This window comes from Styela clava, chromosome 3 (assembly GCF_964204865.1).
Source record: "Styela clava chromosome 3, kaStyClav1.hap1.2, whole genome shotgun sequence".
NCBI classification, from domain to species: Eukaryota; Metazoa; Chordata; class Ascidiacea; order Stolidobranchia; family Styelidae; genus Styela; species Styela clava.
Genome location: NC_135252.1, coordinates 12321751 through 12339574, shown reverse-complemented (window position 1 = coordinate 12339574; position 17824 = coordinate 12321751). Strand labels below are relative to the sequence as shown.

Here is a 17824-nt window from a genome sequence, read left to right as displayed (position 1 = left end):
AGTGTGCCATTATGACGTCACATGACTGCGTCATACAAATTAACTTAAATCCGGCTACGATCAAAAAGTTGAACTATGGCAAATTAAAGACTCTCAATGGCATAGCAATATCATTAGGAAGTATTTTTACGTTTTTCTCAAAACAGCTAAAAATGACTTACGCAATTCGGTTATTAGCGTGACGAAATATAATTTTTTTTACATATACAATTAAATGCAATAGAAAACATGATTAAACGTGGGGGTCGGGGCGCCAATTTTATATTTTGCCCCGGGCGCAAAATGGTTCCATTACATTTGAACCCACGTACATTTGAACCCATGACAATTGCACCTGTATGCTATTGCACCTATGGAATTTTTTCTGTTTCACGGATAGTTAAACCCATACTAACCCTAACCCATGGGTTTTAGCACCCGCATATAAATTGAACCCGTGGATACACGCATGGGTTCAAATGTACGTGGGTTCAAATGTACGGTCACCGCGCAAAATATGCTGGCTACGCCTCTGGACAGTAACGATCGTGACTTGGATTGGCATGATCTGTTCGTGTGACCTGTCCTGTAATCTCCTAAAGATTTTATTTATATATATACGATTTTTATTTATTGAGACAAAAGAACATAGCCTACATATTACATGCAGTAGTAAAAGTATAGGACTTTAACTGCTTCAAGCTGTCACACAATTAAGTTTTGTAAAAGGACACTTTGACGTCATTTAATTTTCGTCAAACCAGCAAACACATACTATTTAAAATAATAATGAAATAAGGGAATCAAAAATTTTCGGTAGCTGACTGGATGGTAACGATTTAGGTCAGGGGCTTGCAACCTTTTATAAAGGGGGCTAGATACAAATAACTAGATGAAACCGCGGGCCAACATAGGCTTGCTAGTAGTTGAAGGCAGAAAAATTTTGATTATTGATCTTATGACATGCGTTGTCCGCTTCGCACAAGCTAGTTGTTAGAGCAGTGTAACGTCAAAGGCATAGATAATAAAAACTTTGCAACGCATGGGGATTGGAATTACTCCTACCAGATTAAACTATATTGAAAACTCGTTTTGCGGTCCGCACACCATTCAAAATTAGCACTTCCCCGCGGGCCGCACAAATTTCCTTATGAGTCGCATTTTCCCGCGGGCCGCATGTTGCAGACCCCTGATTCAGGCCATCTGAGTCAGTCACCACCCAATACATATATATAATTGAATAAATAAACTAATACTCGATGAGTTGCTTTGTAAAATTTGGTTCACAGTCATAGCTATCGAGTAAGTACCCGAGGTAAGTAGGATAATTGAAAGTAAAACATCCTAACATTTACCCGCCTCCCCGTCGCCACCAATCCGAGAGCGGATATTTTGTTGTTTTAGAAACAATACGCCTTTGCCCCCGTTCAAAATAAAAATGATGGTTGACAATTTGCCACTAAAAATCATGTTGATCGTCAAAGGGCCGCAGTCTGATTGAGTTACATACAAGAAGAAAAAATAAAATATGAGACACAAATAGGAGATAGGAGGAGTGTTTGCTCATACATTAAAAAATATAGCAAACGAAAATAAATACTTACTAATTCCATTGCTCTAATTAATATGTACTTAATGAACATGTAAACTACTATATGTAAATAACAGGATATATTATTTTTTTTATTAATAAAGACATCACATTTATATAGACACAATGTCAAAATACAATTGCACTTAAAAACACAGCTTATGATAGTTTTCCACTTCTTCTTATGGATTAACAGTTTGCCTTTTTTAGTTGCAATAGCTTTTTCACAGTAAATAAAAATTTTTGTCATATATAAAAATTGACAAAACTGAGGCCTTTCATCACGAAGTTTACATTTCTATATAAAACATCTGGCACATAATAAAACACAATTTATACCTTTTTTCTGCCCTACTCCCATTAACTATTTACCACAATTGCTGCGTAAATTTAAAGCCATAATGTATCACAGTTTCGACATGCATGGATATATTAATTTAATTTAAAAGAAATAATCCGAGATCATTGATCACGTCATGACATATTGGAATCCACATACCGTAGGCTACTAATCGTTGGTGCCTCAGAGTTGAGAATATAGATTTCACGAGCTGTTGTTTTCTATTACATACAATTGGAAATAATTTTGTGAGTGTCTATGAATAAATTTGATAAGTTTAGGTGAGGGAAAAAGCACCTTCTTCTTGGTAAAACCTTCCACCTCATATTCTGTACGATTTAAACTTTATCTAAGGTTTTGTTTGCTCTCTTCTGGTTTTCTAATCAGTTTTCATTTATTTGGGTTTATTAATCATTTTATTGCCTATTATGCTGATTGAGTCCAAATAAACTTATACTTAAATACAGTAATGCTTTCATACTTGGCGTTTATAATGTGAATAGTGATGAAAGGAACAAAAATAAACGCACGGCCATAACCATTGTTCCTAACCGCAGTAGTCTTCTTTGAGACGGTAACTAAACAAATTAATACTCCCTGATTTTTCGCTTGCGCTAATAACAAATTCTGAATCCTTCTCATATCTCCACAAAAAAATGATTACGGACAAGATTTTCAAAGTCAGTTGGCATATGATCTTTGTGTTGTTGTTCCCCGATTCAGAATATCCACCAGTTGGCGTACTTTTACCAATCTCTGGCTCTCCCCATCCTTTTAGCGTGGCCATCGGGAAATCGGCAGTCATGAGGTAATTTTCAACAATATTTGAACATTTTCTCTTTTTATTGCATTATAATGGGGTTGGAATTTGTATAGAAAGAATGAAAAATTATCAAATATCATTTAGATGCCCTGCGTTGCCGTTAGAATATTAGTTATTTTTCCTGCAGTGTCATCAGGAGTGTTGTAATTAAGAATATTTTTCTGCCCATTTCCACTCTCAGACATGACCATGTAATGCAACAAGTGAATAGTCCTTTGGGGTGTGTTTCATCGAATGAATATTGGCATGATAGTTTTCAATATTATGTTATTGTAAAATCATTGTTTGCTGCCATTTTATACATTTGTATCTCTACTGGGAAGAGTGTTTGTTTTAGCTCACCAGCTAGCCTATAAGTGCTCAGACACAGGTCTTAACTTTGTGAAAGGCGGACTGGTTTTTGATATATCAGCAACTGTTCTAGGAAAAAAAAACCTAGTATACTTGAATTGTCTTTGCCTAGTCAATTCACACTCATTTTGTATTACGCGTGTGTACTGTTCCTTCTCACCACTGTCTGACTGTACAGTGTTATAGAAGATACACTGATCTGTAGAAAGATAAATGCTCTGGATTTATCTGCATTGTGTCATAATGATTTAAATTTGAATATTTCATTTATTTGTTCTAGCACCCTTCGACTGCAAAAGCGGCTTGCCGCTGCTGTTATGAAATGCGGGAAGAATAAAGTTTGGTTGGATCCAAATGAAACTTCCATGATTTCAAATGCCAATTCAAGTAAGAGTTTTCACCTCCGCCTTTAATAGCTTGTTCTTTATCTCATTCTGATTTAGAAGATGAAATATACAGCAGTTTAACTTTTTCACCAAGACAAAGTTTTTCAAAGACTTCTCACACATAGTATTATTTAAAATATTATATTAGTTGGTAACATAAATCTGTTAACATTAAAATATAAACCTTTCTTATAATAAATAAAATCTGACATAAGCTAGAATTTTGATATTATTTAAGTATATTTTTAATTATTAGATTCGGATTCACATCTATGTGTAACATTTCATTTTCACAGGGCAAAATGTTCGTAAATTGATCAAAGATGGTCTGATTATCCGAAAACCTGTGGCTGTTCATTCTCGTGCAAGAGTGCGAAAGAATACAATCGCTCGTAGAAAAGGTCGCCACACAGGACGAGGTATGAATCAATGACATGATTCTATATATAAACTTGTGAAATTATCACATTTAAGCTTTTCTAACTCGTGAAGATATTTTTGGTCAAGTAGAATTCGGGAGTTTTTTATATAAAAAATTGAATTAAAATAATATTATTTATTTGATTAATTTTTGCAAATAGGTAAAAGAAAGGGTACTGCAAATGCACGTATGCCTGAAAAAGTAATCTGGATTCGGCGAATGAGAGTTCTTCGACGTCTTCTGAGAAAATACAGAGAATCGAAAAAGATCGACAAGCATATGTATGTAGAATGTACACTATTAGCCCTTTTTTGCTGCATATTCGTTTCTTAAAAATTCCTAAATCTTACCTCAAATGATTTTTGTTATCTAATCGAACTACCTCTTCGTCAATTCGTTCGATATCAAACTCCATGAAGCTGAAAAATTATTACTAATCTTATCGACTAAATTTCATTTTATAGGTACCATGAACTTTACTTGAAAGCTAAAGGTAATGGATTCAAGAATAAGCGTATCCTTATGGAACATATTCACAAAGAAAAGGCCAAGAAGTCGAGAACAAAGATGTTCATGTAAGAAAATAATTATTATCAATTGTTACTTATCGATTTTAATCGGTAAGTAGGTATCTGTTTGTCTGTTAGATGCACGCGATATCTCACGAAAGCGAGATTGGACCTGCTCCAGATTTTGCATGTGCATTCATCTTATCTCGGACCAGAAGCCTATTGATTTTGGGCGAATTATGTCGTATAATTAGCGAGTTATTAATTAATTAGTGATGAGACACAAGGTGTCACTATGGAGTAAGAGTGCTGTTTTGAGGAATCCTCTAACTTTCGATGGACAAGTCTTCGGTCTCTGACCGATATTTTCGTTTACTTTTCAGTGAAGTTAAACGGATAAATTTTGCACTGTGGAAAATTTTTAGTGCACTTTTATGAATATAATTCTTTTTTTTTTTATTCAAGTTGCTGCGCCTTGTTGGAGAATATGCAAAATATTACTATTTTCAGATGCATGATTTTGATAATGCTACTTTTAGTATGAATTAGACATTCTGTTCAGGGCTGTGGAATAGGGGTTTCAGACCTTGATAAAAGAATTTACCGAAGAAACTCAAAGAACAATGTAGTTTACTAAGCATTATTAACAGTATATTACTAAAGAACACTCTTGCTTATACGGAAGTTTTGTTGTCAAAATTTGATTTTCTCAAGAGCTGGAGTCTGAGCCTGGGTTTTCTAAAACCCATATTCAGAGTCCACAGAAAGTTTTCTTTCACAGCCCTGATTCGGCTGTTTACTATTCCTAAATTTTTGCATTGTCTCAAATCAGTGACCAGGCGGAAGCTCGTCGCCAAAAGAACAAGGAGGCCAGAAGAAGAAGGGAAGAGAGAATTCAGACCAAAAAGAAGGAAATGCTTTCAGCACTTGCAAAAGAGGACGAAGCTGTCAAGAAGGAGTGAATTCTATTTGCCTTTTAAATTTCTGTGGCTATATTCACTACAATTGTACAACAAATAGTGCAAATACTTTTTTTGTTTCTATGGGTATGTTAGAGATAGTTTAGACAGGAATTATGTCAAGTGGGTGTCATTAAAATGCAATAAAGCCAGTCCTATGTCAAAATGTTGGTATATGCAACTGGGGTTTAATATCGGTCTGGATGATTAAGATGGTAAAAATATTGCCTAAAATCTCCCATAGTTTTCCAAGTTTCATGCTCTGTTGCCTCCTGCTTCCAGAAACTGAAAACTATTTTGGTTTGCGACTAGTTCACATCAGTTATTTTGTTTGCCTGGTTTAGTGATAAGAAGCCAATAAACAAAAGGTGATGGGTGGATCCAGTTTGAGAAGCCTTGCTTCAGGTGGAGACCTGGCTAGTTGGGTGCAATCATCTCTGTCATCATCATTTGCATTACCTTGTCAAGGTGGTGATTAATCAGAAAGGAAGTGACGTCCGAGAGATAATAAGGAACTTGCGACAGATGCGATACTCAAGAACAAAAGTGTCAAACTTTTCTTGGAATTTGGAGTGAAGAACACAACTATTCATTTATGGGAAAAAGCTTGTGCGCTAGATTATGACGCAATGGGAGGTGGTGGTTTTATTTAGCCATTTTGTTTCTCTTCATTTTTTTGTAAAATCCTACACCCAGTTGAAATCACGAATCGATCTGAAGCACAAAGTTTTTCTCAAATATCATGAAATGCTCTGAATTAGACAGAGAACAGCAACTCGTTACACAAAATGATCATGACAAGTTAGTCTCAGTTATCATGAACCATATCCTCTTGTCCAGTTACCAGTCCATGTCCGGTATTGGACTTTTCTAATCGACCAGCAGTTACATGAACCACCCTTCGCCGGCAAGAGGTCCTCCATTCCTTTCGCACGTAATTACCCCCCATGATTCAAACGCAGGGTAACCAGAGGTACCGCATGCCGCCAGCTAAGTCCCATATCCATACCATCGATTCGGAAATAGACAATGATCGATGTGGTATCATTTATTTCTGACAAGAACACAACACAGCATATACATCACTCATGGTAAAGCAAGAACAGTGGCAGTAGAAAAAATAAGACAGGATTTGATAACTTACAATATTCGGCATGAAAAAAAGGTTTGTACTTGCTGATCACAAACATGCAATATTTAAAAATCCAACGTTCCCCCAATATTTGAGCAGGAAGGATAACACAAAACCATCAAAAAGTGAATGTGTTTAAAAAACTATATATGTATTCAACACAATGAACATTCAAGTTGCAAACAAAGCTTTCAGATGGAAGTATCAGGAAGAATTTGCTCAGCTTCATCATTGGTTACACTAGATCCAGCAGAAATGTCCTCTACTTCCATATCTTCTGCATCTGTGAAAAGCAAGATGTCAGTTATAAGTGTGGGATTAAAAATATTAAGAACAGATTCTATTTTGTATCAAACTCACTAACAACAGGTTCCCTCATTTTAGAAAATGCATGTAGATACATTAACATGACTTTCGCAAAGCCAAAAAGAGGACTAGTTATCAGCTGTGGTGCATATTACCAGTTTGCCGTCTAGTGCACCGGTTCTCAACCAATGGGCCACAGAAACATGTTCAGGTGGGCCACAAACATATTAAAAATTTGCTAGAGTTGTTGATAAATTGGTTAAATTTTCATTGTAGTAACAATGAATGATGCTTTTTTTGCTACTGAGTGGTATTTTTTATTTTAATTATTAAATTGGAGATGTCTATCTTTACAAAATAATTTTTTTTTGTTTTTCTATAGTTCTTCCCTCACACAAGAAAGTTAATGGGGCACAGAATCTTTTGTGCAACAAAAGCAGGCTACGAAAGAAATCAAGGTTGAGAACAACTGGTCTCGTGTCTAAAACCAGAACAGGTTCGCTGATTATCTTAAAATTGAAAAAAGGGTTCTTATCCGTTTGATGCAGTTGCCCAGTGTCTAAAACCAGAACAGAGACGCGCATGAGTCTCCTCAAACCCAACACTTAACTTACGTGTACTATTTTGTTGTTTTCAAAGTAAACTGAGTTTACTTACACTTCAAACAGCGTCTCATTACCTGTATGCTCCGATGGTTGTTGTGAATTGTCAGTATCTGCATTGCTTTCCACATCAGGGACTTCTTCCTTCACTGATGCTTGTTGCACCTCTTCACCTGTAATGCTGGCAGGAGCAGTTTCTGTGACAAATAAGTCATGTTGATGAAATAAAAGTTCGTGTTCTCTTGTTTCATTGATCAAACCAGGCTGTATTGAGCCTAACACCGTTGAAATATCAAACTTTCCATGGCGATGATTTGAGTCGAAATTCTCTACAGAGACTCAAAAACAAAAATCTAGTTAAAAAAGTTTGAACGATTGCAATGCTAGAGAATTCATGTGCATGGACTATGTGATGAAAGAAAATTTGGAACTATTTTGCCAAGGACATTTTTGCTGCGGGTCAAATGAGTAAAATTCGCAGCATCATTCCTGGTATAGACTTGAGTGGATTTTGAATTGAATTTTGTCACTCAAGTCAAACTAATACCTGATTCAGGAGTAAAAGAAGTTGAGGGTTTGTCACTCTCATTATTCCCGTCATCATCATTGTTGGCAGTACCTTGTATCGGTTCAATGCGACGTGGCGGAGTCATTGGCAGTCTGGGAGCATTAGGTCTTTGCTTTCGAGCGGGATTGAAAAATCGACAATATGCACATCTGAAAGCTATCAATAGTGATGTGTAAATTAATAATGTAAAGAATTTTGAACAAAATTGAATATAAATCCTAGTGATATTGATTTCCCCAGATTTTCATCTGATCCCTCACAATGAGGTTTTGATGTGGGTGAATCCCATGCAAAACCATAACACAATCTTTCGATCATATCTGATTCCATCAATTTCAACCCATCAGCCAGAGAGAAGTATCAATAACTTCTTGAGTAAGGCTTACACTAGCATTCAAATAATTTGAAATTGAAATAACAGACTCTACCCAGTCTAGCAAAACTAACTGAAAGTGTGGATTCAGGAATTAACACTTTCTATGGACTGAACAGCTGGATGACATAGGTTAGATAGATGAGCAGATATCATTAGCGGTTGCAGCAAAATAAAACAACCATGAGTTCTTGGTTTTCACAAACCCATGGTATAAATTATTATATTAATTTGCATTGAGTGAAATAAACATTCAATCATAATTACCAAGATATTGAAATTCCTCCTTCAAAGCCATTCCATTATGATTGCAGCAATTTTGACATATGAGAGCATATCTGATAAATCAACGATAGGTATGTTATTAAGATTTCAAACATTCTAGGCTTCTAATTTTCGTAATTTTACTTTTCTAGACTACTACGATTGGAGTTGACTTTCAGCTGAGTGAATTTTTAGAGGTAATCTCTGATATTTATAGTTTCTCTACCAAGAAAGTCAAACAGAATTATCAGGTGGTCAATATACTGCAGTTGAGGAGGTTCAAGTTATTTACTCCATTCGAGCTGAACTTGAGTCTCCATTTATAAAAAACGTCGGAGTGATTAGGGACATCTAAATGGAAGGACTTTGACTCGCCATCTCTCAACCACCAGTGAGACCAACTCAGCGATTGACACAACTCGAAACTCTGACGACTCAAGGTTTAGGGACTTTTACTCACAGGTTAATACAATATGCCCAACACAACTGTGTACAGTAAGTTTGTTATAACATACCTAACTTATTCATTCCAAATTATGACACATCAATAATGCAAATCAAGAAACAACTTATTCATTCCAAATTATGACATATCAATAATGCAAATCACGAAACAATGTCTTTGATGAACGCATAAATAAGCAAATATAACCTGTGCGCAGTTCCATCTCCAATCATATAATCCATCAATTTATCCATTGTTGTTTTATTCAACGGCAATATTGGTCTGGGCAGTACAGCTACTGGGGAACGAGGAACAATTGGTTGTCCTGTGATAAGTAGAGGTATTATATGACTTAGGGGCAGGGATGGCCATTTCCGAATACTAAACTATTCCGAATACATTCTAAAATAATGTTTTCGAATCTGGAATTCCGAATACATTCTAAAATACCACATTTTTGTTTTAGTTGATTAAAACCCTGTAAATTAGGAAATAAGCTTCAATAGAAATATCAGAATGAAGCCACAAACCAACAGTATATGTACACAAAGTAATTGATAGTTTATAGCTATCAATAAAAAATAATAGCAACTTGTGACACAGTCAGTTAATTAAAATTAATCACTTTGTACAAATGACCATATGAAAAGTTGTCTGACGCTTTCTATCATTGGTACCATGATATTACGATAATAGTCAAGTCTATTGACAAAAATACTACTTGTATTCAGATAATTGTGTATATTTTCTGAGAGTAATAAAATTTATTGGCAATACCAATCGAAAATCCATTATGCCTTTAAAAATTCTAATATTTGGGCCTAGAGTATTCTACTACCTACCAGTATATTTGTATATCAATTTATGAGAACCATATTGTTATTATGTGTAATATATTGTTGTGTTTGGAATTAGAAATAAATTAGTAGAGAATAGATGACCATCACTGCGAGCGCGCAGCCAGGATTTTCGAAATCGGAATTTCCCATTGCCGCCTGTAACAACCACCGCGATTACGCGCTCGTTAAAAGAGTCGTCTTGTCAGCGTATAATGATGATCATTCTGTTACGTAAAATATTCAATCCATGACAACTACGAGATTCTAAAATATCTTTATATATTAATTTAATGTGTTCAATGTAACTCGCGGTTGCTTCTTCTTACGTCAAAAAAGAAACATTACTATTCCGTTCACGGCGATCTGTGACCTAAAATTACGAGATAAACTGCCTGATGTATTTAATTTTAATACGTATTTTTGCAATCTTGCCAACTCGTTATCGCCGTTAGAAAAATCTCAAATAATTATATAAAATCCTGTTAAGTGTAGAGTATAATTCATTTCATACAATGAATATACATATAAAGTTTAGTAAATTAAAAATACATATTCATCGCCGCGATTATGCCACCTGTTGAAAGAGTCGACTTTTACAACAAATAATATAACAACGAAATTATATTTTTCTGTTGTGCAAAGTGATGAATTCGTGACCGAAACCGGCATATTTAAAATGTCTTGCTTTATTAATTTAATTGTCTTCAATTTAACCTGCGGTTGCGTCGACAAAATAAAATCCTCACCACTCTTATATACCATTGCAATCCGCGGTCATAAAAATAAAAACGTGAGGTAAACTGTCCGATTAAATATTGTTTTGATACGTATTTTGCGAATTCGGCAAATATTTAGATGTACTTGTTAACAGTGACTCCGCTCGATCGAAATGCTGCCACTCGGATTATTTTTAGATAAAACCGTTCGAAAAATCCATAAATATGCTGTAATATCTCAGAGTAAAAATTATTTCATCAAAATAAAATTGATTGAATATACTTTAGATTAATTATATTATATACATCCTCACAACCCGGGAAAAAGTCGCGTTTCAAACCTTGTATCGTGTTAACACGAAAATATTTGACGGCAATTTAAAATAATGGATAATCAGGCAAATCCCGCCCTCAATTAGTGACGATATGTTTCTAAACGCCGACCAAACATAATGTGTGCCAGAGGCACACGAAATTTTGCGTTCACTGCCTAGAAATTTAAATTTTCGCGGGCATCAATAAAACTTATATTGTTTACGGTTTTATTTTCAGTATTTTAAATTGCCGCTTTTCAATCAAAAAGTTGCGTTGTCTTCAGAAACTCGCCGCCGATGAACGTATTTACCAGATTCACAATTCCGTGCGTGTACAAAAATAAAATAAATGTTATCGTTATCGTGGAACAAATTTGTGGAAAATTTTCGTTTTAGAGAAAATAACACAATTGTAAAGGCGTTTACGGGCCTAAATATTACGTTACGCTGATGAGTGATGAAAACAATCACGCGCAAGGTACTATCGAGAATGTTTTCATTCAACGGAAACGTCTTGAAAGCGGCGTCGAAAATGTGTGACGTCACACAAATATCCGATATTCTTATGAACGTGAATTCCGATATTCGAATGACGAGATATTCGAATACATTCGAATACTTTATTCGAATTGGCCATCCCTGCTTAGGGGATTATATGATAATTTATCCTGTGGGAGAGGATAGTTGATAAAATGGCTTAATGATATGACAAACCATCACCCCAAGTACATGTCGAGTATGGGTATAGTTAACCAGTAATTTGTTCTGATGCATGAACTTATTGTTGGAGGAAGCGGTAACCAACAAGCTTTACATGAATCATCCTATGGTAGAGAGGAGTCTGGCAACCCTCTCGCAAATAATTATTCTGCATAGGAATCGAACCTGTGAAACTGCTGAAACTTTTTTAACCATGGATTTGAACATTTCACACTCTGTAAAATCTCACGTCTGAAGGACATGCTTAAATACTAAACGGCATGCAGTACTTTCACGGCCACAAACTTTACGCACCTCTTGCAGCTCCATTCATTGGTGTTTGCTGCATATTAGGAAGAGGTAATGGAGAACCAATTCCTCGTCCACGACCAATAGCAGCCCCTGGTGCTCCGGGATGTTCAGATTGACCTGGTACTTGTCTTCTGCGCAAACCTATATCAAAATATATAAAATGAAAATAATTTATTTTACTACATATTTGATTAGGCTGAAGTGGCCAGCCCCAGCGTCCGAGAAGAAAAACAACCAGGTTTAATGATTTTCTACCTGGATGTTGTTGCTGTTGTTGTGGTGGTGAAGTTGCAGCATTTGCTTCCGAATCTTTTCGATTTTTTTCTTCTTCCAATTTTTTCTTTGTTTCTGGATCGAACTTCTCTAAAATTTCTTTCGCTTTCTTGTACGTTTCAGTTTCCATCACATTTTCCAGCTAATAAAACAAATCATTTTATAAAACTATCAAAAAACGTTTAAAAAAATGAACTTACAATGTCTTTTCGTTTGTCTTTTAATGCTTGCATTTCGCCTTCTGTAAAATAAACAGAGAAAGATGAGTCAAATTTATAAAAATAGTGTTTTAAATGAGTTAATAATACTCAAAAAGGACAATGATTGAATATATATATGAAAAATCGTAATTTATATGCCAACGCTCTAATCACATTTATTTGCATTCAAATTTAGGATATTGCCCAATTCTGAAGCCAGTATGTCACTCATAGAAGTATTTTCTAATTACGCAGATTGTTGAGAACTGTTGCCCAAGATTGAATTGAGCAAATTCATTCATTAATTAATATAACAAATAATTAAATCTCAAGCTTTTATATTATTTAACTTACCATTTTGAGATATTTTCCGTACAAAGAACCAGTGAAGAAATCTTTTTAATAAATAAACTCTGAAACACAAAATTAATCCAAAAATCATTTTTAAACTACTTAATTGCAACAGAATGCATAATATATTTACCGGTAATACTTACAAGAAAGGAAATAAGAAAAATGGAGACAATCCATATATTTTATATGTCAACTCTTGAGGCATAAAAAAGAAGTAAAGAGCCACTGCGCCAACAATATACAGAACAACAGAATACAAAATGAGTTTCCCAATAACCTGAAAAAGGTTATTCAAACTTTATTAGTGTAAAAATGTGAAATATCACAAAATATGAGATTATCGCAATAAAATTACTTTTTGTCGTAGCTCTTGGTTAGCTTTTCTGAATTTTTCCAGATGTGCAATGTTTTTGTCTATATCTTCCAATATCTCTATGGTTGTTGGTGATTTCTGAGTATACAAAATACAATTTGAATAAAATATTTCTTCAGTGAAACTGCATTTCAAAGCTCTACGTAGTCACAAGAAGAACATATGAAGAAACTTTTAAGTTTCGGGAGTCAGATTTTTAATGATCATAATCAAAGGAATTTCTATGAAAACTCAAAGGGGATCAAGTTGAGCAAGCATTATCAACAGACAAAGATGACGAATTATAACCATATAAAAGCTCAATAATTGAAATGTAGATAAATAAAAATCATAGTTACCCGAAATCTAGCTATAATAGCACCCATGATGTAAGAATAATAAATATGGCAGCTGAGCAGCAGACAGAACAAAATAATAGAAAAGGATTCAATCTATAAATAATTTACTTCAAACATTTTAACACCAACAAAAATGGCTAAAAAAAGAAAATCAGATCTTAGGTTAGCGAGAACTTTCGAAAACAATGAATACTGGTATCATTAAAAATTGCATCATTATCTTTCCAGTTATCAAGCATTGTTTCAGAAACTAAATCTTCTGAAATTATTTTATAAATAAACTTATATTCATTTTTTAATACGCTTTCAGGCAATCTTTCCCACATTGTTTTGAAAGAATTGCCGATTACTATAATCTTATCCATAGTTCGATTTTCCAAATTTTCACATAACAGATTGTCATAAAGGAATTTGTCACAATGAATCATGTAAAATATAGATATTCCATGTTCCGATGATCCCTTTCTTCTGCCTTCTTCATTTTCTGACAAGACTTTCAATTTAAAATCTGAAATAAAATAGACATGTCATATACACGGGTGTATCTAGGATCCTGATTTATAATTAAAAAGCCATTATGTTAGGATGTTTATTATATATGACAAATGTGATATCATAATAGAAAAATGGCATTTCAAATCATGAGGAGTATGGCATTATAGCATTAAAAACGCCACTGATAGGGATGACCTAAAATAATATCTATTACTAATATTTTTGAATATGGAAATTTTAAACAATGTTCCAAATTGGGTTATGTTTAACAAGGACAAACAAATGTCAATGTACATCAATGAGTTTAAATTTGGAATGCGGGGAAAGTTAATCTTTGATTGATGTTATATTTGTAGCCTATTGGTCATATCATTCAGAAATTAAATGAAAGCGTTTTTATTAATACATTTTAAGAGCCCAAATGATAATTTTTAATTCTGAATTATTCCAAAAATAAAAGTAATTAATTTTGAATGAATTCAAATATATTATTAGTTTCGGACAATTGCCCTGACCCCTGAAAATAATCATTTTAACAGTATTGCATACAATATAATACAGACTTATCAGTTTAATTTGTCAAGTTATTGCATTCACTAGAGTGTCACACCTTTGTATGTAAAAGTAGAAATATAATAAGATATTGTTAAATGTTAAAAAAATGGTAGACTTACTTTCCAGTATGGCAACATCAAAGTTATTGAAGATTGGATCATATACATAGCATGGTATTAGTTTATTTCCACAATTATTGCCAGTTCTTTGTGATAAAAACTTCAGCAACAAAATTAACATAGCAAGTTGGTATCTTGCGATGTAACTGTTTGAAACACTGCCAAGTCCATAACAAACAATTTCATTCAACATGGATGTTTCTTCATGACAATCGTTTTCATATTTGATTAAAACTGTTTCAATATATTTGCAGAATTTGTGGAAAAAAGCAGATTCTATAAGCTCTTCTGATGCTTTTTCTACTTTAGATATTCCATGCTGTATGTCCGATCTTGTAAAGTTTATATTGCTCAGAATCTCAACACAGTTTGAAGACGTATTGTTTTCTTTTTCGATTCTTCTTTTAGTTTTCCGTGTAACTGTCTTCCATTCTTCCAACATGACTGATATATCCAGTTTATTATAACATCACTAACACAAAAAACTGCACTATCAGAAATTAATGAAATTTCGAAAAAATTGATATTTGGAATTTATACCTTTGTATGAGGAAAATTATAGAGATTTGCCTATTAGCTTATAGAACCTGCAAATCAAAAATCAATTTGAAGAAAAATAGTATTCAATCAACAGTATAATGGAAAAGATAACAATTTGACATTAGAATTTAATACCATATTTAACCATGTTCGATACTTATTTATTTAATAGTTTCTTCAATAACAAATAAAATATTAGTTTCAATTAACCGATCCAAATTATTATTTTGTATATAACAATATATTAGAAATGAAAAAAAAAAATTACTAAACCCATTTTCATGGTATCGGTAAAATAATATTGCACTAATTTCCAATTGAACAAAACAATTCATTGTCAGCATTCGGTCACACAGTACTATTCACACTACAGCTTGATAACAATGCAACTTTTAGATGGAAACAAATCACTTCTAGATTGTACTTCTGAAGCAGGAAGGACAGTCATGAGATGAGGTCGTATGACACCGCATGCTGCTTTATCTAAAACGTCCTTCAATATGTGAAGATATCGACCTTGCTGACTTGTTGACAATGTCCACATCTCAGGAAATAAGTGACATAAGCTTGACCCTTTCATATGCAAGACTTCTGAATCAGGAGGGTCTATTTGCAAATCACTTTGGCTAGTAATCCATTTACCTCCTACAGCAAGACAAGAAATAATATCATGTTTTGTTGGTTTTGAAAAATCTTCATCGTTATTGGTAATTGAAGAATCGTGAACAATAATTCCATTATCAACAATACAATCAACACCTAAGCCCCCTGTTTCGTCCATCACAAAATTATGCAACAATTGGTGACCACCGAATACTTGTGGGCCATTGTTAGACATCATACGTAAGATCTGAGCTTCTTCTTCAGAGGATGCAGTGACGAGAACCTTTGCGCCCCAATGTCTAGCAATTTGTGCCATTAGAACCCCTGTTGAATCAGAACCATTGCATAGTAGTAATGTATCACCAGGTCGAATGTGAGCTTGGTAATGTAGCGCTGTATAAGCAGTTAATCCATCCAGCAAACAACATGCTGCAACTTCCCAACCCAATTCAGAAGGCTTGTGCACTAAAAATTCTTCCTGCATAAGAGTAGTTTTTATGCCATGTAGAGTTTTGGCCATGTCTAATGGAATTATTCCAGCTACCTCATCCCCAATTTTAAATCTTTTGACATTTGAGCCAATTTTTGTGATTTTCCCACTTATGCTACGAATTATTGGAAGCTTACTGAAACCATCAGGAAGAAATTGTTGATCACTTCTCTTCGTGATAATATTGATGCTACAACATCGTACTTCAAGCAATACTTCAGAAGAACCAGGGAGCACATTCCCTTCCATTATATCTTTATATTGTAAAACCACAAAGATAATTACTACCTAAGCTATTCAGAATTACAAATATCAGCAGTGGTACAGCAGCAGTACTGGAAGATCAAAGTGAAAAAGAGTTAACCATGTCCAGATGTCATGAAATCACCAAGCAATTTCTTATCAAGCTTGGTTTTTAAGAGGGTATTCTCATGACTATTAAAATGAATTCTCAAGACATTTTGGATAAGATCCCATGCAGTTGAGCAAGGGGCAGAGGGTAAATCTGAATAAATGTTATCCATACATCCATACCAACCAAGATTTCCTTGTGTTTAAAATAGTTGAAAAGTACCAACAAAATTCAACCTATTACAGTCTGGCCCTATCCAAATTCCAAGAATTTCACTCCATTTGGTTCAATAAAACAAACAATCCATGTGTATCACAAACGAGGGGCGATTGGCACCACGTCATATCACGCCATGCTTGTCTCAATGATAATCTGAATTAATCGCGTTTTTAGATTAGATTATTCGATTGCTTTTTTGGAGTATTTTGCGCAACTTCATTATACTGTAATTTTACTGATATTGTGGGACAGCAATGTCCAAAGGTCTCCCAAAAGAGGGGTGTCTGATCATCTGTAAAACAAAACAATGTCGCTCGATCTATACCCGTATAGTATGCTGAGCTGTATCATGCAAAATATAAACGACATCAGATATAGGCCTATTGAATATATTATATAACAGTAGTCAGTATTGCACATGCAGACATGTTTCACTTACGGTAATTATTTACAATTTCGCCTACCGGTACCGGTACCTTATCTAAAAATACATACATATACAGATATAGGCTATAAATAACATACATACATATGAATTATGTGTTTTACACAAAAACAGCAATTTCAGATGTATGATTTATAATACTTTAATGGCAAAAACAAGGTACGGTAACGTAACAAAAAAAACGTCTTCGAAAATAGGAGTTAATACCAGGTTTTATTTCGTTACCGGTACCGGTACAGGTACCGGGTAAGTTAACTAAAACAACAAAACTAAAACATAGAAGAATTAGTCTACTGTACACTACAGCATGGATATTCTTACCGAAGCCATTACAGCATTAAGATGGAAAAAATCTGATTCAGCACCAAATAGCATTCAGACATCACGGGATATCAATACCCTGATACCCGGCCTTTGCCTTTCCTACTTGCTTAACTAAAATACAAAGATAAGGTAGGCAGATTGAGCTTTCCGTCAGCAAAACTATCCCAAATATCACTGAAAACAAAAGTGTCCACGGCCCTACGTATATTGAAATA

The 17824-nt window shown here is 34.3% G+C and overlaps 4 protein-coding genes across 4 annotated transcripts; 1 reads left to right on the top strand and 3 right to left on the bottom strand.

Moving 5' to 3' along the window:
* Positions 1 to 2551: 2551 nt before the first annotated feature.
* LOC120342166 (large ribosomal subunit protein eL19-like) lies at positions 2552 to 5428 on the top strand. Its single transcript, XM_039410880.2, has 6 exons — positions 2552 to 2718; positions 3365 to 3471; positions 3767 to 3889; positions 4052 to 4172; positions 4356 to 4466; positions 5233 to 5428. Exons 1-6 carry the CDS (start codon positions 2567 to 2569, stop codon positions 5360 to 5362), a joined length of 744 nt encoding a protein of 247 aa, XP_039266814.2. The 5' UTR covers positions 2552 to 2566; the 3' UTR covers positions 5363 to 5428.
* A 964-nt stretch (positions 5429 to 6392) lies between these two features.
* Positions 6393 to 13628, bottom strand: LOC120342163 (endoplasmic reticulum junction formation protein lunapark-B-like). Its single transcript, XM_039410877.2, has 12 exons — positions 13468 to 13628; positions 13112 to 13207; positions 12900 to 13033; positions 12757 to 12815; positions 12403 to 12443; positions 12185 to 12344; positions 11933 to 12070; positions 9257 to 9374; positions 8608 to 8678; positions 7947 to 8123; positions 7477 to 7596; positions 6393 to 6774 (listed from the first exon to the last, which is right to left on the bottom strand). Exons 1-12 carry the CDS (start codon positions 13492 to 13494, stop codon positions 6683 to 6685), a joined length of 1233 nt encoding a protein of 410 aa, XP_039266811.2. The 5' UTR covers positions 13495 to 13628; the 3' UTR covers positions 6393 to 6682.
* LOC120342165 (SRR1-like protein) lies at positions 13605 to 15221 on the bottom strand. Its single transcript, XM_039410879.2, has 2 exons — positions 14637 to 15221; positions 13605 to 13975 (listed from the first exon to the last, which is right to left on the bottom strand). The coding sequence occupies exons 1-2, from the start codon at positions 15076 to 15078 to the stop codon at positions 13626 to 13628; spliced, it is 792 nt and encodes a 263-aa protein (XP_039266813.2). The 5' UTR covers positions 15079 to 15221; the 3' UTR covers positions 13605 to 13625.
* A 2-nt stretch (positions 15222 to 15223) lies between these two features.
* Positions 15224 to 16862, bottom strand: LOC120342164 (quinone oxidoreductase-like protein 1). The gene has a single exon (XM_039410878.2). It carries the CDS (start codon positions 16516 to 16518, stop codon positions 15544 to 15546), a length of 975 nt encoding a protein of 324 aa, XP_039266812.1. The 5' UTR covers positions 16519 to 16862; the 3' UTR covers positions 15224 to 15543.
* Positions 16863 to 17824: the final 962 nt, after the last annotated feature.